The sequence below is a fragment of the Hippocampus comes genome, unplaced genomic scaffold, assembly GCF_001891065.2.
Source record: "Hippocampus comes isolate QL1 unplaced genomic scaffold, H_comes_QL1_v1.1 scaffold384, whole genome shotgun sequence".
Classification (NCBI taxonomy): Eukaryota; Metazoa; Chordata; class Actinopteri; order Syngnathiformes; family Syngnathidae; genus Hippocampus; species Hippocampus comes.
In genome coordinates, this window is record NW_017805700.1 from 681748 (window position 1) to 699436 (window position 17689).

General features: G+C 43.0%; 1 protein-coding gene across 1 annotated transcript in view; it reads left to right on the forward strand.

The window, feature by feature from the left end:
* Positions 1 to 7772: 7772 nt before the first annotated feature.
* tspan1 (tetraspanin 1) overlaps positions 7773 to 17689 on the forward strand; it is a 62420-nt gene continuing 52503 nt past the window's right edge. The window contains exons 1-2 of the mRNA XM_019882643.1: positions 7773 to 7866; positions 14391 to 14597. Of these exons, the coding sequence (XP_019738202.1) occupies positions 7837 to 7866; positions 14391 to 14597 (237 nt within the window). The 5' untranslated portion in view covers positions 7773 to 7836. The remainder of the gene's footprint in view (positions 7867 to 14390; positions 14598 to 17689) is intronic.

A 17689-nucleotide genomic window follows, 5' to 3' on the forward strand; every position in this document is an offset into this window, starting at 1 on the left:
ACTTCAGGAAACATCCTTCACCACAGTTGTCCCTCACACTATCCAACTGCCCTTTGTCAACCGTCGAGACCTTCAAGTTCCTGGGAATCACAGTCTCCCAGGACATGAAGTGGGAAGTCAACGCCATCTCCATCCTGAAAAGGGCCCAGCAGAGGATGTACTTCCTGAGGCTGCTGAGGAAGCATGGCCTGCCACAGGAGGTGCTACGTCAGTTCTACACGGCAGTCATCGAATCAATCCTGTGTTCTTCCATTGCGGTTTGGTTTGGGGCTGCCACAAAAAAGGACAAAATCCGACTTCAACGGACACTTAGGACAGCGGAAAAAATCATTGGCACCGCCCTACCCACTCTTGAGGACTTACACACTGCAAGAATCAAAACAAGGGCACGGAAAATCCTTCTGGATCCCTCGCACCCTGCCTACCACCTTTTCCAGCTGCTCCCCTCAGGCAGGCGCTACAGATCCATGCGCACCAAATCCAGCAGACACTTAAACAGCTTCTTCCCTCTAGCCATTAACTTCCTAAACAGTCACTGACATAGTCACTCTTCTTGTACAACAAATACTGCTGCTGGTCACTCTAAAATGGTTCAATGATTTTTTCAACTGTACAACTGTCATAGTATTGTATTCTCCCACTGATCGCTTTAGCTTTGCTTGATACTTTGCACATTGTCTCACAGTTGTCACTGGGTGGTACCACCACACTACGGTTCACTTACATTACGAAATGTCCTTCCATACCTATTTGTCATGTCCTTGTTTATGATACTAATGCAGCGTGTTATACACAAATTCCTTGTGTGTTCTACATACTTGGCCAATAAAGATGATTCTTATTATAAGAAATTTCAAGGGTTATTTTTACTGACCATTCATTGGTCCATTCCATGTACAAATGTTTGTTTTCCTAACACACTGTTCGTCCTTGTTTTCTTACAGTTCTTACAGCCCCTGTGAGACCTAACAGCCTAACATCTTGGGCCTCAGACCAGGAAATTGATGTCACAATCAAAAGATGGCTACATCTGGCTCCTGATCGGGATGGTGACAGGAAGGAGAGCATGAGAAGAAAAGAGGGCATGAGGAGCGCAACAATTTGATGCATAGAAAAATGCCGTTCAAGAGTAAGCTGCATCCCAATTTGGACTTTGTGTTCACTGTTAAATAAAGAAATGTGCATTTTTCCAGTGTATGTGGAGTTATATGTGAGGTTCACAAATTATGACAATAAACATATTTTTATAACAGTTGTTTTTGAGACTTTTTTTTAAATGTGGGTCAAATATGGCTCATGAAAGATGTGGCTAGGTTAAGGTTGAATTAAGGCTGATATCAAGAACCTGTTCTGGCCCAGCGTAGGGCCAGATATGGTTATACAATGCGGCTCAGATCTGGGCCGAATGCGGCCCACATCATGGATGCCAGACGTGGCCCACTGCAGGACCGTCATTCATTGAGGTATGTGGGCCGAGTGTACGTGCTGTGTCTGCCCCAGAGCTGGGCCAGACCAATTTTGCTGACTGGGGGGTGACTCTGGATAATTTAGCTCGAGTTTGTTTACTTGTTCGGCTAGTGTTTGTATCGCTGTGTTAGCGTTAGTCTGTGGTGCAATGTAAACACTGACAAGTCTGAAGGAGGAGAACTCACGGGGTGAGTAGAATGGCTTGCAGTTTAGAGACAGCGACTCCAGGTCCGGGCTGCGGTGTGCGTCGGGCTTCGTGACATCAATGCGCCATTCTTCGTCGATATAGAAGCATATTCCACCACCTTTTGATTTTCCTGATAGCTCCGTGTCGCGATCGGCTTCGAGTAAGCCGGGTAGATCGGCGCGGAATCCGGGTGGCGGTCACTGAGCCCAGGTTTCAATGAAGCACAGGTCAGCAGGATGTTTTAAAGGTTTTGTTGATCTTTGTGAGGAGAAGAAGTTCATCCATTTTGTTTGGCAGAGAACGGAGATGAGCAAGATGGATTGATGGGAGCGGGGTTCGAAATCCACGCTGACGTAGCTTGACGAGCACGCCGGCTCGCTTCCCCCTTCTCCGACGGCGTTTCCATGCTCCGTACAGCGCAGCCACTCCGCTCGCTATTAACTCTGAAAAACCTTGTGGGTTTTCGTGTGCTGGTGAAAAAAGTCAGAGCGTCGATTCCCTAATGATAAGCAACTCTTCCCTCATATAAGTCGCACAGGGTCTCCAAAAACGAACGTAAATGACAAAAACAAGGATAATACTAGGGAGCGCGTAACCGAGGCAGCCATACGTGTCGGCGCCATCATTCTTTATGTCTTAATCGATTTAAATATGCAGAACCAAAACATCCTCTGCCAAATTTAAACACTATAAAAATTTATGATCTGGTTGAGTTTAAATTGACACAATTACAGTAACATACAAAGTCCACAATAAGTTGCTATGCCACAATACTCAGAATCTGTTCGAAATTAGAGAGCGTTGCTCTGATTTAAGGGGTATTAGCCCCTATGAAAAAAATCCAAAACAAGAACAAACATTAAGCAAAGGTGTGTTTCTGTAATAGTCGTGAATTTGATTTTGAAACTGACATGAAAAGGTGTGAATAGTTTGCTATGTTCGAAAACAGCTTCAAATGTAAAGTACAAAAAACAAACAAAAAAAAATCAGCTTTAAGTTGGTAAATTGCTTAAATGTTGTAATTTTTAAAATGTGTTAGATTGAGTGTAATGTAATGGGATATTGATTATGAGTATGAGAGTATAGTGATATGTAAATGTGCCTGTGTGTGCTTACGTAGTGCCTGTTGAAGGCGGAATTTCCACCACACTATTTGACCAATAATCAAATACCTTGGCGGACTTCCAGGGTGCTCGTTGATGGGCTCAGGAATGACCACATGTACACGTCTATTGAGTCGTAATTTTTTATGTCTCAGATGATGAACAAATTTCGGTTCTCGAACAAACTCGGCGCACTTTAATGCACCATTTGATTCCTCTCGCCTTCCTTACACGAGGAAGTGACGCTTCCTTGGGTAGACAAGGAAGTGACGCTTCCTCGTGTTGCTTTCCATTGTGAGCAGACGTGTTCAGTCAACATTTTTATTTTAAAAAGCGTGGTTTCGGTTTTCGAACAATTTCGGTTTTCGAACAGCCTTCTGGAACGGATTATGGATGAAAACCGAGGTTTGACTGTATTTATAGAGCACTTTCAAACACCCATCGCTGCACACAAAGTGCTGTACATGGAGCAACTAACATATACAACAGTAAGCAACAAATCAGTAACAAAGACGGTAGAAAGCACCGAACAGCAAAACCAATAAAAAATCTGAATCATGCTGAGTCAAATGCCAGAGAATACAAGTCAGTTTTGAGGCAGGTTTTAAACATGGGTAGCGAGGAGGCTTGCCGAATGTTCAGTGGGAGGTCATTCCAGAGAGAGGGACCAGCAACGGAAAAGGCTCGATCCCCTCTGAGCCTCAGTTTAGTTCTCGGTACCTCTAATGTCTGGTCCGCAGAAGTGAGGCGCCGGGCAGGTGTGTAGGGGCGTGTTTTGAAACACTTTTACAATATTTTGTTACTCCAATATTTTGTTATTTACTCAAGCGGGATCGTTGAGAATAGACACACAGAAATGAACACAAGACACTGAACTTTGCTAGAATATGAGCGTCATTTATTCCGCCACAAAGAATCAGCATAGCAATACAATCACAAGTTGGTTAAATGCAATAAGTACAATCAAACTTTCATCGTAACGCACTGTACATCCAACCAGCTGGGCACCCGTACGTAACCCGCAGCAGACCCTACCAGAGTGTAGCTCCCCATTCCTTTTCTACGCTCAAATGTTCGTGTGCCACAGAGGGGAGGGTGGCCGGCCCAAACTCTCTGGCGCCACCGAACACCTATCTTCTTCGATAATAGGTGTCATACACATCTGACTCTCAAAATAATCAGGTTTTGCTCAAGCAATCCCACACCCCATTCTCAAGGGACATGCACTCCTTTCTCTCAGGGAACACTCGCTCCTGGTACATGCCTTAACCTTCCTACAAACCAAAAACATCACATAAAATATACTTATTCCTCTTCAGGGCAGATGAGCTCAGAGAGGTAAGGTGGCGCGAGGTCATTTAGAGATTTGAAAACAAATAATAGGATCTTGAAAATAACTCTAAAATGTATAGGGAGCCAGTGAAAGGATTCCAGAGTAGGAGTTATGTGCTCCCTCTTACAAGTACCAGTCAAGAGGCGAGCAGCGGCATTCTGGACCGGTGAACAAATAGTCTAATACAGCATAGATCAAGCCAATTATTCTAAACAGAGCTCTGGGTCATCAACTTCTCCTAACCGCGAGAGTAGCAAGGCAGAGTGACAAAGACGCCTTCCCCTTGACCCACCTTTAATACCATTCCCCAAAGAGTGTGTGTGTGTGTGTGTGTGTGTGTGTGTGTGTGTGTGTGTGTGTGTGTGTGTATGTGTGTGTGTGTGTGTGTGTGTGTGTTCAGGCATAGACAAGTGGTCTGCGGGGACAGTTCAGGTGTTATAAACGGCATCTGTCAGATTAGGTGTAAATTGTCCTTCTATGGTGAATCGCCCTTTGATGTGGATATTGATATGGTCTTCCACATTTGGCCGTCTTTTGTTGTAGGAAGTGGCCGTCCTGCTGTGAGGGCCTTTTCAAGTGCCGATTGTGATCTCCAGTCAAGAGGTTCGGCTGGCGTCCCCCCTTGCTCGTGGCAACTTGGCACCCTTTCTTCCTCAATCACACTCAAATGCAAACGGTCTCTCATTTACACTCAGAAAAACATCATTATTTGCAGTCACTCATTCCAAACCTTTACCCGAATCATCTATAACCATGAAAGGCAGCACTGAAACAAAAGCAAGTATTTTGTGAAAAACCGCTATACAGCAATATGAAAGCCTATACCGTGAATAAAAATCCCTTCACTGTACATTATGTATGTTTTAGGCATATGTATAGTACACGTACCAGTAAGTATACATGCATTTGTAAACTTGATTAGGTCTGTATGGTGACTTTTTTCCTTTTCGTATTCTGATATCCAACATGAATGATCTATTATTATATGAATATTAAACAAGTTAAAATACAAAAAGAACAAGGGGTAGGATTAGAACTGTTTTTTTACTTCTTCGTACTTCCTTTGAACATGTAAACTGCGCGAAATGATGACCATTTGTATTTTCAAGTTTTTCTATACTTCCCATTATTTCGTCTGAAATTTCTGTCAATTGTTTATTGGTTCAATAAACAAACAAACAAACTGTGTGTCAACGACTTGCTGCTCGCCACCACAACGGACATGTCATGCCTGGAGGCCAACGAGTGACAGTTGCGCCATTTGCATGCTTGTGGCTTCAAGGTCTCTCGGTTCAAACTGCAATGTTGTCACTCCTTTTTGGTACGGCTGTTTTCACCCTCACACCACGCATCCATATTGTCCCACCCTAAACCATGCACTGTCCGTAACATGCTGTCATTTTTTAGATTTACGGGTCAGCGCCGAAATTAAGTTGCCAACTATAAGGAATTGACAGCTCTCCTTCATGCTTTGTCCGTTGGTCTTTTTAATCCGGCCCACCGAAGGTTGCTACACAATTAAGGTTCAATGTTTATGATTGCATTCATTTCATTCAGACTTGTAATGACATCCATATCAATACCAAGTGGCACAGTGACTTGAAGTGTCAGAGCAGAGGGAGGGAGGGCGAGAGGCAGAGAGAGGAGGAGAGACAGAGGGAGAGACCTTATCTATCACCTATGGACCTCTGCATTAAACTTTCTACTACTATATTACATTAACGATCGATTCATAACAACGGAGGCTCCGGAACCCGGAAGCCACACAAAAGCCCGTAGTAGCGCCAACTCAAGTAACTCCCGCTCGATACGACGGAATAACTGCGTCCACACCGCTAATTTCTATCATCGGATCCAATACGGCGACATGTAAGTGATTTTTTTTTTTGCAGTGAGTTTTACTGGAACTGCGAAAGTTTTTAATTTCATTCATTTCCATATAATGTCCTGTAGGTCATGGCAATCAAATGAAGAAGGTAATGATGTTCATACAGGACATCTACCATAGTCGGTTCCCACATAAGGAAATTAAGTGATAAGGAAAGATTGGACACCGCAAATTTGATTCCGTACTAGAAAATACTTACTGCATCGCTCTACCTCTACTGGGCATATCACAACCCATCTGCAGAAATGCACTGGCTAAAATGGGTGATCAACAACACTGTTCTCATTAAAAAAGTATGTTAATACTTTAATGCTTTTGTTCTGTTGATGTTTGACATGGACTGTCAACAAATGCAGTTTCTTTATATGGCTCCGGCCCATCTGTCAAATTTTCAAAGTCAATGTGGCCCATAGCCAAAAAGTTTGCTCACCCCTGAATTAGCAGATCAGGTTGGGACCCGTTTCTATTTCTTTGTATGGGCCTAACAAAAATGCAAATTGCATAAATTATCTTCATTATAATCAGCAGATGCTGACCAATATATGACGGATGCAGGGATGGTGATTCATGGGCAGCTGGCAGCTACGTCCCTGATGGTCCACCAGAATCACGTAGCGTTTGACATGCCCTTGGTGGAAAGAGGAGACTTTTTACATTTGGACTTTTGTGCTGATCACCACATGGTGGTGAGGTGGCTCCAATGATGGGGGAAGATGCCACTCCAACCTGTCAGACCTAAATGTATTGTGACGGTTTGTTGGGAGCATCTGGAAGAATCTCCGTCAGAAGGAGTTCCAACTCCAAACTCCGGCAGAGCTTTTCCCAGGTCCCGGGGAAGGGGGGGGACATTGAGTCCGAGTGTACCGTGTTTTGCGGCTCGATTGTTGAGGTGGCTAATCGGAGTTGTGGTCGTAAGGTGCCAATCATGGTGGCAACCTCCAACTCGGTGGTGGACATCGACAGTAAGGGATGCCGTCAAGCTGAAGAAGTCCTATCAGGTCTTTGTGACACACACACACACACACACACACACACACACACACACACACACACACACACACACCTCTGCTCAGCCAGATTTATTGTAAATGTCACACACCAACATGATCATGACAGATATTGACTCCTCTGGTACTAAAACCACAGGCCAGTCATTTTCAACAATGAATATTGAACCAGCCAAAGAGCCGAATGCGGCTCGTGGCCCGCAGGTTGGCCACATCTGTTCTAGACGTTTCTGATCTTGCTCCATTTTTTCCCATTTGTCGTTTTCTGCTTTCCGTTTTCTAGTTTAAGTCATTCTGGTTTTGGTAAGTTGTTCTCGGTTTGTATTTTGTCATGAATTGGTGATTTTGTCATTTTTTTTTTTAGACAAGCTATTTTCGTTTACCACCCTGACAAAGTTATTGATTATACTTTACAACCCGAAGGTGCTGGCTAGGTATTGGTAAACATCTATACAATGTGATTAAAAATGTTTTTTTACTAAGCCCATGTTTAATACCCACCCTCAATTTAAGCGAACTGACTTGTAAAACAAATAAGTTTTTTTCCACAGGATTTTACAGTACTACATATTGTATTGTATTTTCTGATTAATTACAATTGTATGTAGGCTGGACTTCGATTGGATGAGCTGATTCGAAAATGGATGGATGGATGGATGGATGGAGGCTGGACTAATTGGCTAAGATTGAGAGTCCTGCTCCTCTCCATGTTGTGTGTGGAAATGTGTGGGCGAGTGTGTGTGTGCTGCGACTCTTTTTTAATGTCATTTGCATTACGCTTCAAGGTACTCAGTGATTTTACACTCTCACTGTTCACCCACTCTTTCAACCCAGCCCTGCCAACTGAAGTGATGATGGTCCTCTTTAACTTGCTGCTCTTGGTGAGTACATTATGTTTGTTTTATTACAAGCATACGATCAGGCTGTTCAGTTTTCTTGAAGTACAGTGTTCCCCTGTATTTATGTCATTTGCTAATTCACCTATTTGCTAATTTTGGGGGCAAACCTCATTTGTTATTTTCTGAAAAACTCACCAATTTGCTATTTTTTGTGTTCAGGTCAAATAAAGGATAAATGTCACTATAGTACACTGTAACCATCTTGTGGCAAACATTTTTAAAATGGGATCCATTCCTTGTAGATTTTTCGTTTTCCGTGGCAGCGCTCAGTATGTTTTATTTACATTAAATTATCTTTCATTCCCCTTTCAATGCCATGTTATATATTATTGTGTATTTTAGAGGACAAAATGCAGTAATGCTTTTCCTCATCTGTCATGGCTTTGGCAATGTTCAGCTCATTACATCGACACCCACATCTTCAGTTTAATGTTGTTTATTATTGGGAGTAATCTCTTCTGAGATATGACCACATTTTTGAGGGTATTCACCATGTGACAATGTTTAGAACAGACACTCACAAATAAAGTAGGTGATTAAGAACACAAAACAATAAAGCAACAACAAAACAGCAAAACAACAACTAAAGGTAACAAGAAATAAATGAATCAGTCGAACAAAAACGGGTTCCAAAAATGTAAAGTACTGTAATTTCTTGAGAATAACATTTTTTTGTGTTTTATAATTATATCAGGTAAATGAAATGGTAAATCTTCAGGATTTTTTATTGATAGATGTTGAGCATTTAAATAATTTAAATTGTGGGTGCATTGTTACAACAGAGTTCCACCCAGTTAGGGACATATTTGTGTGGACTGCCAAGTGTTAATTATGTTAAGTTTTTTTCTCCATGAGGTTAGGTTTTCTTTCTTTCTTTTTTTGAATCATAAAGAAATGAGAATTGTTAAGTAGGACATGTGTTCAGTGTTTATGACCATCACAATTTTGGACCATTTTTTCCTAAAAGGGAAACAAAAGTAAATTTGCTCAAAATACATGAGAATAGTGTTTACCTCTTCCAGATCTTCCTTCCAATTAACATAATATCATACAACATATTTAATGAAGCTGGTATGGGTTTCCCCCCCTTTTTCCCCTTTTTTAAATGACTAACAGGGTGGAAATATCAACAGTGACACAGTGAGTTCCAACGCTGTTTTTGTTAGACACATTAACATTACACAAAATAATTAATTAATCAGTGAGGCACCATTCTTGTGGAACCTATTAGAACTATACAAAATTGTTCATAGACAATGGACAATTTTAAACTGCTGTGTTATCTCTGGGAACATATTACATTCCAGATGTTGTTGGCGGTATGCTTAATTTAGGCAGATACTTGAAGGGCAGTTTATCTGACATGTGCTAACTTTCCAACTGTCCCTTATGTTCTTAAACATATCTCCACGTCCCCAATTCATTTTTCCCCATTTCCCTGTCTTTCTGCCATTTTCCACTCACTTTCCTGAGATACTCTTCCCTTCTTTTCAGATCAGCATCTCACCTCACTCGATAGTGACACTGCATCTCTGCTGCACTTTGTGCTGGAGCCATTTTTGAACCAATACATCCACTTTAATTTTATATTATCATGTCAATTCTGCAGACAACACTTTAGAACAGGGCCGTCCCAACTTTTTTGAGTGAACATCTACTTTTCTAGGAGCCAACCTCACATGTTCAACCTATTCCCACACATACACTCGCGCACTCTGGCATGCACATGTGCATGCCATGATTAGCAACAACCATAACAGACCCTAACACAAACAAAACAGAAAAATAAATAACATACAAGAGTGAGTTTGTAAAAAGGAAATCACTGCCTATCTTAGTGGGAGACCTGACACAGGGAGGCAGGGATGCATTTTTGTAGCATGTTAAGTGCAGAGACATATCCCTGGTGCTTCAGATTCCCTTTTTTTTGGCAATTCTATCTGCGCATTCCAGATCAAATAAATTTTGAATGAGAAAAAACAAAAAGTAGATATATTTAAACCCCTCTAATCTTTCCATGGTGAGTTTCGTTTACGACCCACTGTGGATGCTGATATCAGTGGGTCTACCTGCAGAACAGATCTTAGGTGAACTGTGCAGTTATTCTTGATGTTCTGGTATGGACTGAAACTGCTCATTGCTTGAAATGGACATACGTTTCAAGCTAGTGCATTTTTGAAGAGCCTGTCTTTGCTCAGCTCCATTAATTCTCTGATGCTAGTGAGTAGAGCTACAACACAGTGAATTAGTACAATGTTATAGCCCCAGTCAAGTATATTGTACCTTGATCATTAGAAAAGTCAGGGTGACCCCACTCAAGCCTAGCTCCATCCCATGTTTGGAATTAATTGCAGCATCCTTGGCCCAGTACATTGACAGAAAGTTAAGGAGGAAATTACCGATACAGCTTAAGGACTCTGTGTTTTGTACAGATAGCATGGCTGTGTTCTTGTACTTCAACAATGAAACGACAACATTCTGCACATCGGTCACCAAAAGGTTTCTGAAATCGTGACGATATCCACAGTCACACAGTGGAGGCACGTTAACACATTAAAACACTGAGGATTGTTTCTCAAGAGGACAGAAGAAGTTGGAGTATTTGTTGCAAAATTGAGCCTTGATCTTTGGACCAGAGTTCTTCCAAGAGTTAATTAAGTGCTGGCTTGATCCTCCTGAACACCTAATCAACCTAAGAGCTGCAGACCCTGAGGTTTCTACAGCTAGGACTTGTTTCAAATACCACATTTGACCCCTCTGTCCTTTTTCCGTGTTCACCTGTGTTAAATTCTTTTGAAGCTGTGTCCTTGATGTTTTTGGAGGATGTGGTCTGCTAGACTAAGCCATCTGACTCCCCTTGTGACTCTCTTCCTCCGCATTTCTTTAAGGAGGTTCTCCCAGTATTGGTACATCGGTCTTAGCTAATATCAACATCAGTCTCTCTTCTGGTATAGTTTCACAACAGTTTAAACATGCTGTGGTGCAACCCCTGATCAAGAAACCTGGCCTTGATCAAGATGTAGTGTCAAATTTCAGGCCCATTTCCAAACGCATTTTCATTTAAAAAATTCTGGAAAAAGTGGTGCACATGCAATTAAAATTGTTCTAGGATGAACATAATATCTTGAAGGACTTCTTCCAGTCAGGTTTCAAGACGATGCAAAGCAGAGTCATCCCTGTTACACGTTTCTAATGACATCCTCCTGGCCAATGACACTGGAAACTGTGTGTCTGGTTTTATTGGATTTAACTGCAGCATTTGACACATTGGATCACAGTAGTCTGTTGACTCGTTTGCAGCACTTTGTAGGCATTGGCGGTAGCGCTCTTTAGTGGTTTAGGACCTAATTAACTGACAGAACCTTTTGTATTAGCCTTGGCTGCTCTGAGTCACGTACTGCCCCACTGTCAAGTGGTGATCCACAGGGCTCAATTATGGGGCCTCTGCTTTTCTCACTGTATCTGCTCTCATTGGGTTCCATCTTAAGGAAACATGGTATTTCCTTTCACTGCTATGCGGATGACTGTCAGATCTATGTCCCACTGAGCAAAAAAGACACTTTCTCATTAAGGCCACTTGTATCCTGTGTGGAGGAAATAAAACCTGGATGGCTCTATATTTCTTGGATTTCAATGAAAAGAAGAGAGAAGTTTTCGGTCCCAGTGGCCCTTGTACATCCCATTCTGGAGACCTGGGCCCCCTGGCTTCATATTTTAAGTCAACAGTCTCAAACTTGGGTCTTAAACTGGACAGTGATTTGAAACTGGACCGCCAAATTGGTGCCACTGTTAAATGCAGCTTCTTTCATCTTTCGCTGGCTAAAGTAAAACATCTCCTTTTGCATGAGCTCTTTGAAACAGTAATTCATGCCTTCGTCACATCCCGGCTGGACGACTGTAATGCACTTTGCTTTGGAGTCAGCCAATCCTCCATTAAACGTCTCCAGCTGGTCCAGAATGCTGCTGCTCGCCTCTTGACTGGTACTTGTAAGAGGGAGCATATAATTCATACCCTGGCATCCCTTCACTGAGTTCTATTATTTGTTTTCAAATCTTTAAATGGCCTCGCTCCACCTGACCTCTCTGAGCTCCTCCGCCCCTACACACCTGCCTGGTGCCTCAAGTTTGAGGACCAGACATTATTAGAGGTACCATGAATTAAGCAGAGGCTCAGAGGGGACCAAGCCTTTTCCGTTGCTGGTCCCTCTCTTTGGAATGACCTCCCACTGAACATTTGGCAAGCCCACTCGCTGCCCATCTTTAAAACTGGTCGCAAAAGTCATTTGTATTCTTTGGCTTTAGACTCAGCATGACTCAAACTTGATCTTAATTTTACTGTTTTGTGCTTTGTACTGTCTTCGTTACTAATGTTTTGTTTTATTGTTTATTGTTGTATATATGATATTTGCTCCATGTACAGCACTTTGTATACAGGGGTGGCTGTTTTATAGTGCTCTATAAATACAGTTGAGTTGAAAAAGACACAGTTATTGCTCTTGCAGTGGCAGGGCACGCAAACGTCATTTGACGCAACACTTCTCTTCATGGGCACAACTCAAAGGGGCAGTTGATTGAATCTGCAAAATAAAGAGCACATTGCTTTGTCTGGCAAGAAAAAGAAGGGAGATTATTGCGAACATTGGAGCGACTGCTAGTGAACATCACAGATGGCAGCTTCACGAACTGGTGATAAACTATAAAACTACCCCAAAGGATGCGAGTCACAGTGGATTACATGAAAGAAGCTGAACAAGAGCTACTGCCGAAGACAAAAGTTCCATGAAATGGTGAGCCTATGAAAGAGAGCAGTCGCATATATAACTCAATCCAGTCATTTCAGATAGAATCCTGAGAGTCAGAGGGAGGCTAAGGAGCTCTGCCATGACAGAGGAAGAAAAAAACAGTACTCTCGGTGAAAGACCTTCGAGTGTCAGAACTGATTATTGAAGAAATATACAATGAAGTAGGTCAGAGTGGGTGCAACCATGGTTTTCTAAGATTCATCAAAAATTATGGATCTGAGAGGCAAATACGACAATCAGAAAGGTACTTTTCAAATGTGTGTTTTGCCAGCGCCTGCAGCTGCTGAACAACAACAGATGACCGACCTGTCACAGTATTAGTAGTATTGCCAGATAAATCGCCAGATAAATCACCCTTCAGCAGAACTAAGGTTAAGTTCTTTGTTACCTTCGAAATCAAGCATGGCAGAGGAACACTAAAAAGTTATAGATGGGGTCATTTTCACTTGCTTTGCCATTCGAGCGGTTCATATAGAAGTGTTGGTTGTCTTGGGTACAGACTCTTTAACGACTTATGTCACAGGTGTCAAAAACTCAGGCTCAGGAATCAGATCCGGCCTGCCACCTCATTTTATGTGGTCAGCGAAAAAAATCATGTGTCAACTTACATGATCTTTGCTAAAATATGTACCAAAATGTCAAATTGTCATGTGTAATAAATAGCGTTTATATTTTGCAATAATTTTATTACCCTGTTTACACTCACTTAAACAATAACTGAACATACTATTATAGTTGACTGATCTCAAAACTAGTGGTGGAGAAGTAATATTGCGATGAACCAATTATTTTGTGATGTCACTCTTGCAATGGTAGACTAACTCCAAAGTGGCCCACAACAAAAATGAATTTGACACCCCTGCCTTACGTCAATTCATTGCAAGAATGGGCCAGGCTGAAGGGCTACGTTTGGAAAACGGAACGAACATTGCCAGTGCGGAATGGGAACTCAAGAGAGCTATACGGGAATACAACACAATTAAAATTGACAGTACTTTTCTGCATTAAGGCATTAATCAAATTATTCAATAATCAAAATAGCTCTTCCATTGAACAGTTAAATTGTCCCATATTAGATCCAGGTTTATGCATGAGAATAAAACTTCTGTTGAACATTGACATCAGGTTTCAATAGTGACCATCCCTCCATCCATCCATTATCTGAGCTATCCTCAAGAGGGTTGCGGGCATGCTGGAGCCTATACCAGCCTTCTTCAGGCAGTATTCTGGGTACACCCTGAACTGCTTGCCGGCCAATCACAGGTCATACATAGGCAAACAACCATTCAAGCTCACATTCACACCTCGGGGATAATTTGGAGCATTCAATTAACCTACCAGGCATGTTTTTGCAATGTGGGAGGAAACCTGAATACCCGGACAAAACCCACGCAGAGTATTCAAACTCCACACAGGAAGGCCGGGACTTGATTCGAACCCACAGCCTCAGCACTGTGATGCTAACATGCTAACCAGCCGACCATCGGGCGGAAACCTTTTGTAATTTCATATTTTGGTCACAATTGCCGTGGAAAATGCTTTGCTTTTTTTGATTATGCAAAGTTTATTGCTTAAAAAAAAAAAATCAGTTTCTATAAAAATGACGCATTGGAAGATAAGAGGATTCCACCCGATGGCACCGATTTGCACATGTACTAAATGCTCAAATCTCTTTGTCTGAATTTTGAACATATTTTCTTGCAGATGGGTGGCCTGACCCTACTGGCAATGGGAATCTGGGCAAATGTAGATGGGCTCTCCTATCTTCAGATCCTGGGACCTTTCTCCAGCCAAGGCATGCATCATGTCAATGTGGGATATTTTTGTATTGCCATTGGAGCCTTACTGGTGCTGCTGGCACTCTTGGGCTGCTGTGGAGCAAATAAGGAGAACAAATGTCTTCTGCTCACAGTAAGTGGACTAACACCTGATTGTTTTTGTGCAATACTGAAGCCACAAAAGTGGACCTGCGCACTTCCTCAGCTGTGCCTAGAAATTATGTACATACAGGTTGTGAACAGAATCAGTGATAAAGGGCTGCCTTGGCGGAGTCCAACACTCAGTGAAAATAGATCAGATTTACTGCCGGCAATGCAGGCCAAACTCTGACATTGGTGCTCCGGGACTGAATAGCCTGTGTCAGAGGCTTGGTACGCCATACTCCCGAGGTAACCCGACAGAACTCCGCGAGGGACACGGTCGAACGCCTTCTCTAACTCCAAAAAACACATAGACTGGTTAGGTGAGCTCCCATGTACCTTCGAGGACCCTGTTAAGAGTGTAGAACTGGTCCACTGTTCCACTGCCGTGACGAAAACCACATGACATTCACGATGATGTAAGCGCACCCAAAAAAAGTTAAGCCTTCAATTAGCCCAGTTAAGACAGGAGTTAGGTGGAAAACTTTAAGCTTACAATGAAATTGTTCACAAGCCGACTGTCATGTACCATTGAACGCTACCAAATGTATACATTTACAGTATGACATGTCAACAGGACTAGTTGTGACTTACCTGTGAAATAATCTCAGCGTGGTCAGCTTTCAGAAGCCGATTGAGATTCATATTGTTCTCACCACCTAGTTTATGGCCACATTTACCATTACCGCCCGGTTGTGTTGTGCTAGTGTGTGTGTGTGTGTGTGTGTGTGTGTGTGTGTGTGTGTGCGTGTGCGTGTGTGTGTGTGGGGCGGGTGTGTGTGTGTGTGTGTGTGTGTGTGTCCTGGTGGGTGTCCCCAAACAAGGATAGCTTGCAGCAACATTGCTAATATTTTGACAGACAGATTACAGTACATGCTCAATAGAAAGAGATGTCATGCATTTTGAATGTCTAACAGACTACACACAAAAAAATTCATCCAGTCTCGTCTCATCGATGGAAACTCATGTACGTCACATCATATTTTAGTCATCAAAGAGCCACATTTAGCTCGTCTTCGTAACTAAATAATTTCGTCATCGTCATCGTTGATGAACACAATACTGCTCATGACAGACCCTCCTTTCCAGCATCCCTGAATAGACCTTACCAGGGAGGCTGCGGAGTGTGATTTCTCTGGTCGCCCTTCTTGATAAAAGGGACCACCAGTATGCCAATCCAGAGGCACTGTCTATGATGTCCATGCGATGTGTTCGAGGTGTCTCAACAGGACAGCCCAACAACATCCAGGGCCTTGAGGAACTATGGCCGGATCTCATCCAACCGTGGGGTTTTGCCACCAAGAAGCTTTTTGGCCACCTCAGTTACTTCAGCTCCAGAGATAGGAGAGTCCACCTCAGGATCTCCAGGCTCTGTGACCTCAATGGAAAGCATGTCGGTAGAATTGAGGAGGTCTTAAAAGTATCAAAATCAGCAGCGCCCCATCTCCTCTCTAGTGTTAATGGTGCACTGCTTCCCCCTCCTGAGATGCCGGATAGTGGACCAGAAGTCCCATGAAGCCATCCAGAAGCTGTTTTCCTTGGCCTCTCCAAACACCTCCCACGCCCGGGTTTTTGCTTCAGCAATCACTGAAGCTGCGTTCCGCTTGGCCAGCCAGTACTTGTCAGCTGCCTCAGGAGTCCCACATGCCAAAAAGGCCCGCTAGGACTCTTTCTTCAGCTTGACAGCGTCCGTTACCACCTGTGACCACAAGTGGATTCGGGAATTGCCAAGACAACAAGTACCGACTGCCTTCCAGCCACAGCTCTGGTCAGCCGCCTCAACACTGGAGGCATGAAACATGGTCCCCTCAGATTTAATGTCCCCTGAATCCACCGGGACATGGACAAAATTCTGCCAAAGTGGGAGTTCTGACAGGGTATTCTGCCAGGGGTTCCCAGCAAACCCTCACAATACGCTTGGGTCTGCCAGGTCAGACTAGAATCTTCCCCCACCATCAGATCCAACACACCACCAGGTGGTGATAGTTTGACAGCTGCGCCCCTCTTTTCACCTGAGTAGCCAAAACATGCGGCTGCAAATGCAACCATTCGACTACAAAGTCAATCATTGAACTGCAGCCTTGGGTGTCCTGGTGCAAAGTGTACATATGGGCACCCTTATGTTTGAACATGGTGTTCGTTATGACCTAAAGCCCCTGACAACATAGCTCTTAGGGTCATTGGGAGACGCAAACAAATCCCCCACGGTAAGGTGTAACTAACTCATGGGGAGAACATTCATCAGTGTTAATCCAAACACTCAATAGTGTCATTTTCATGCACAGTCCACACCATATTTTCTTGCTGTGTCTCTAACACTATAGTAAATTTTACTTTAATGCTGGACAGTGTAGATCAGCCTTCCTCAACTGGCGGACCGCGATCCACGACCGGACCGCCGACCTCCTCTGTCCGGACCTCCTCTGTCCGGACCCTCGGCAAATTGTATAAAATAATAAATTATAAAGTGATTTTTACGTTATACATTTTATATTTGTGGACTATAATCTGCGCATTACCGCGATCGCTTGTTAAAATTATCCGTTTTATTCTTTGCGTGCACTAACAGATGTATTGCAGAGGACCGCAGCAGCGCGACTGTGTGTTGTATAATGTTTGACTAACTGGAGACCCTGGCTGAGCAGGGCATGTCGGCGATAACGATGCGCTGATTGGCTCCTCTGAACTTAAGGTGTGCCCATACATAAGCGTCAGCACGCGTCTATCCCAACACACACGCATTCAAAATGGATGATTGTGTCAGGAAACAGACGCATGCGCGACGCCACAGTTGTGCTCACAGCTTCAGTCCAGGAGAGCTGCACACAGACAGTTAGACAAGACGAATCGTGGGAGGTTTCGATTGTGTGCAGTTTTGCTCCCGTCTACCCGGGGATCTTTGCAGTTGTTTAAAAGCAGAACACCGCAACATGGTAAATGAACATCACAATGGCGTCCTCAAATAATATTTGCATGCCTCAAACATTGCATTCACCTTTAGTGGAAGAACAGCACTGCACATTCCTGTGCTCCCTTGTGTCAGTTTTTAAAATGGTTCTTAACTCCTCTTCTGATATACTGTAT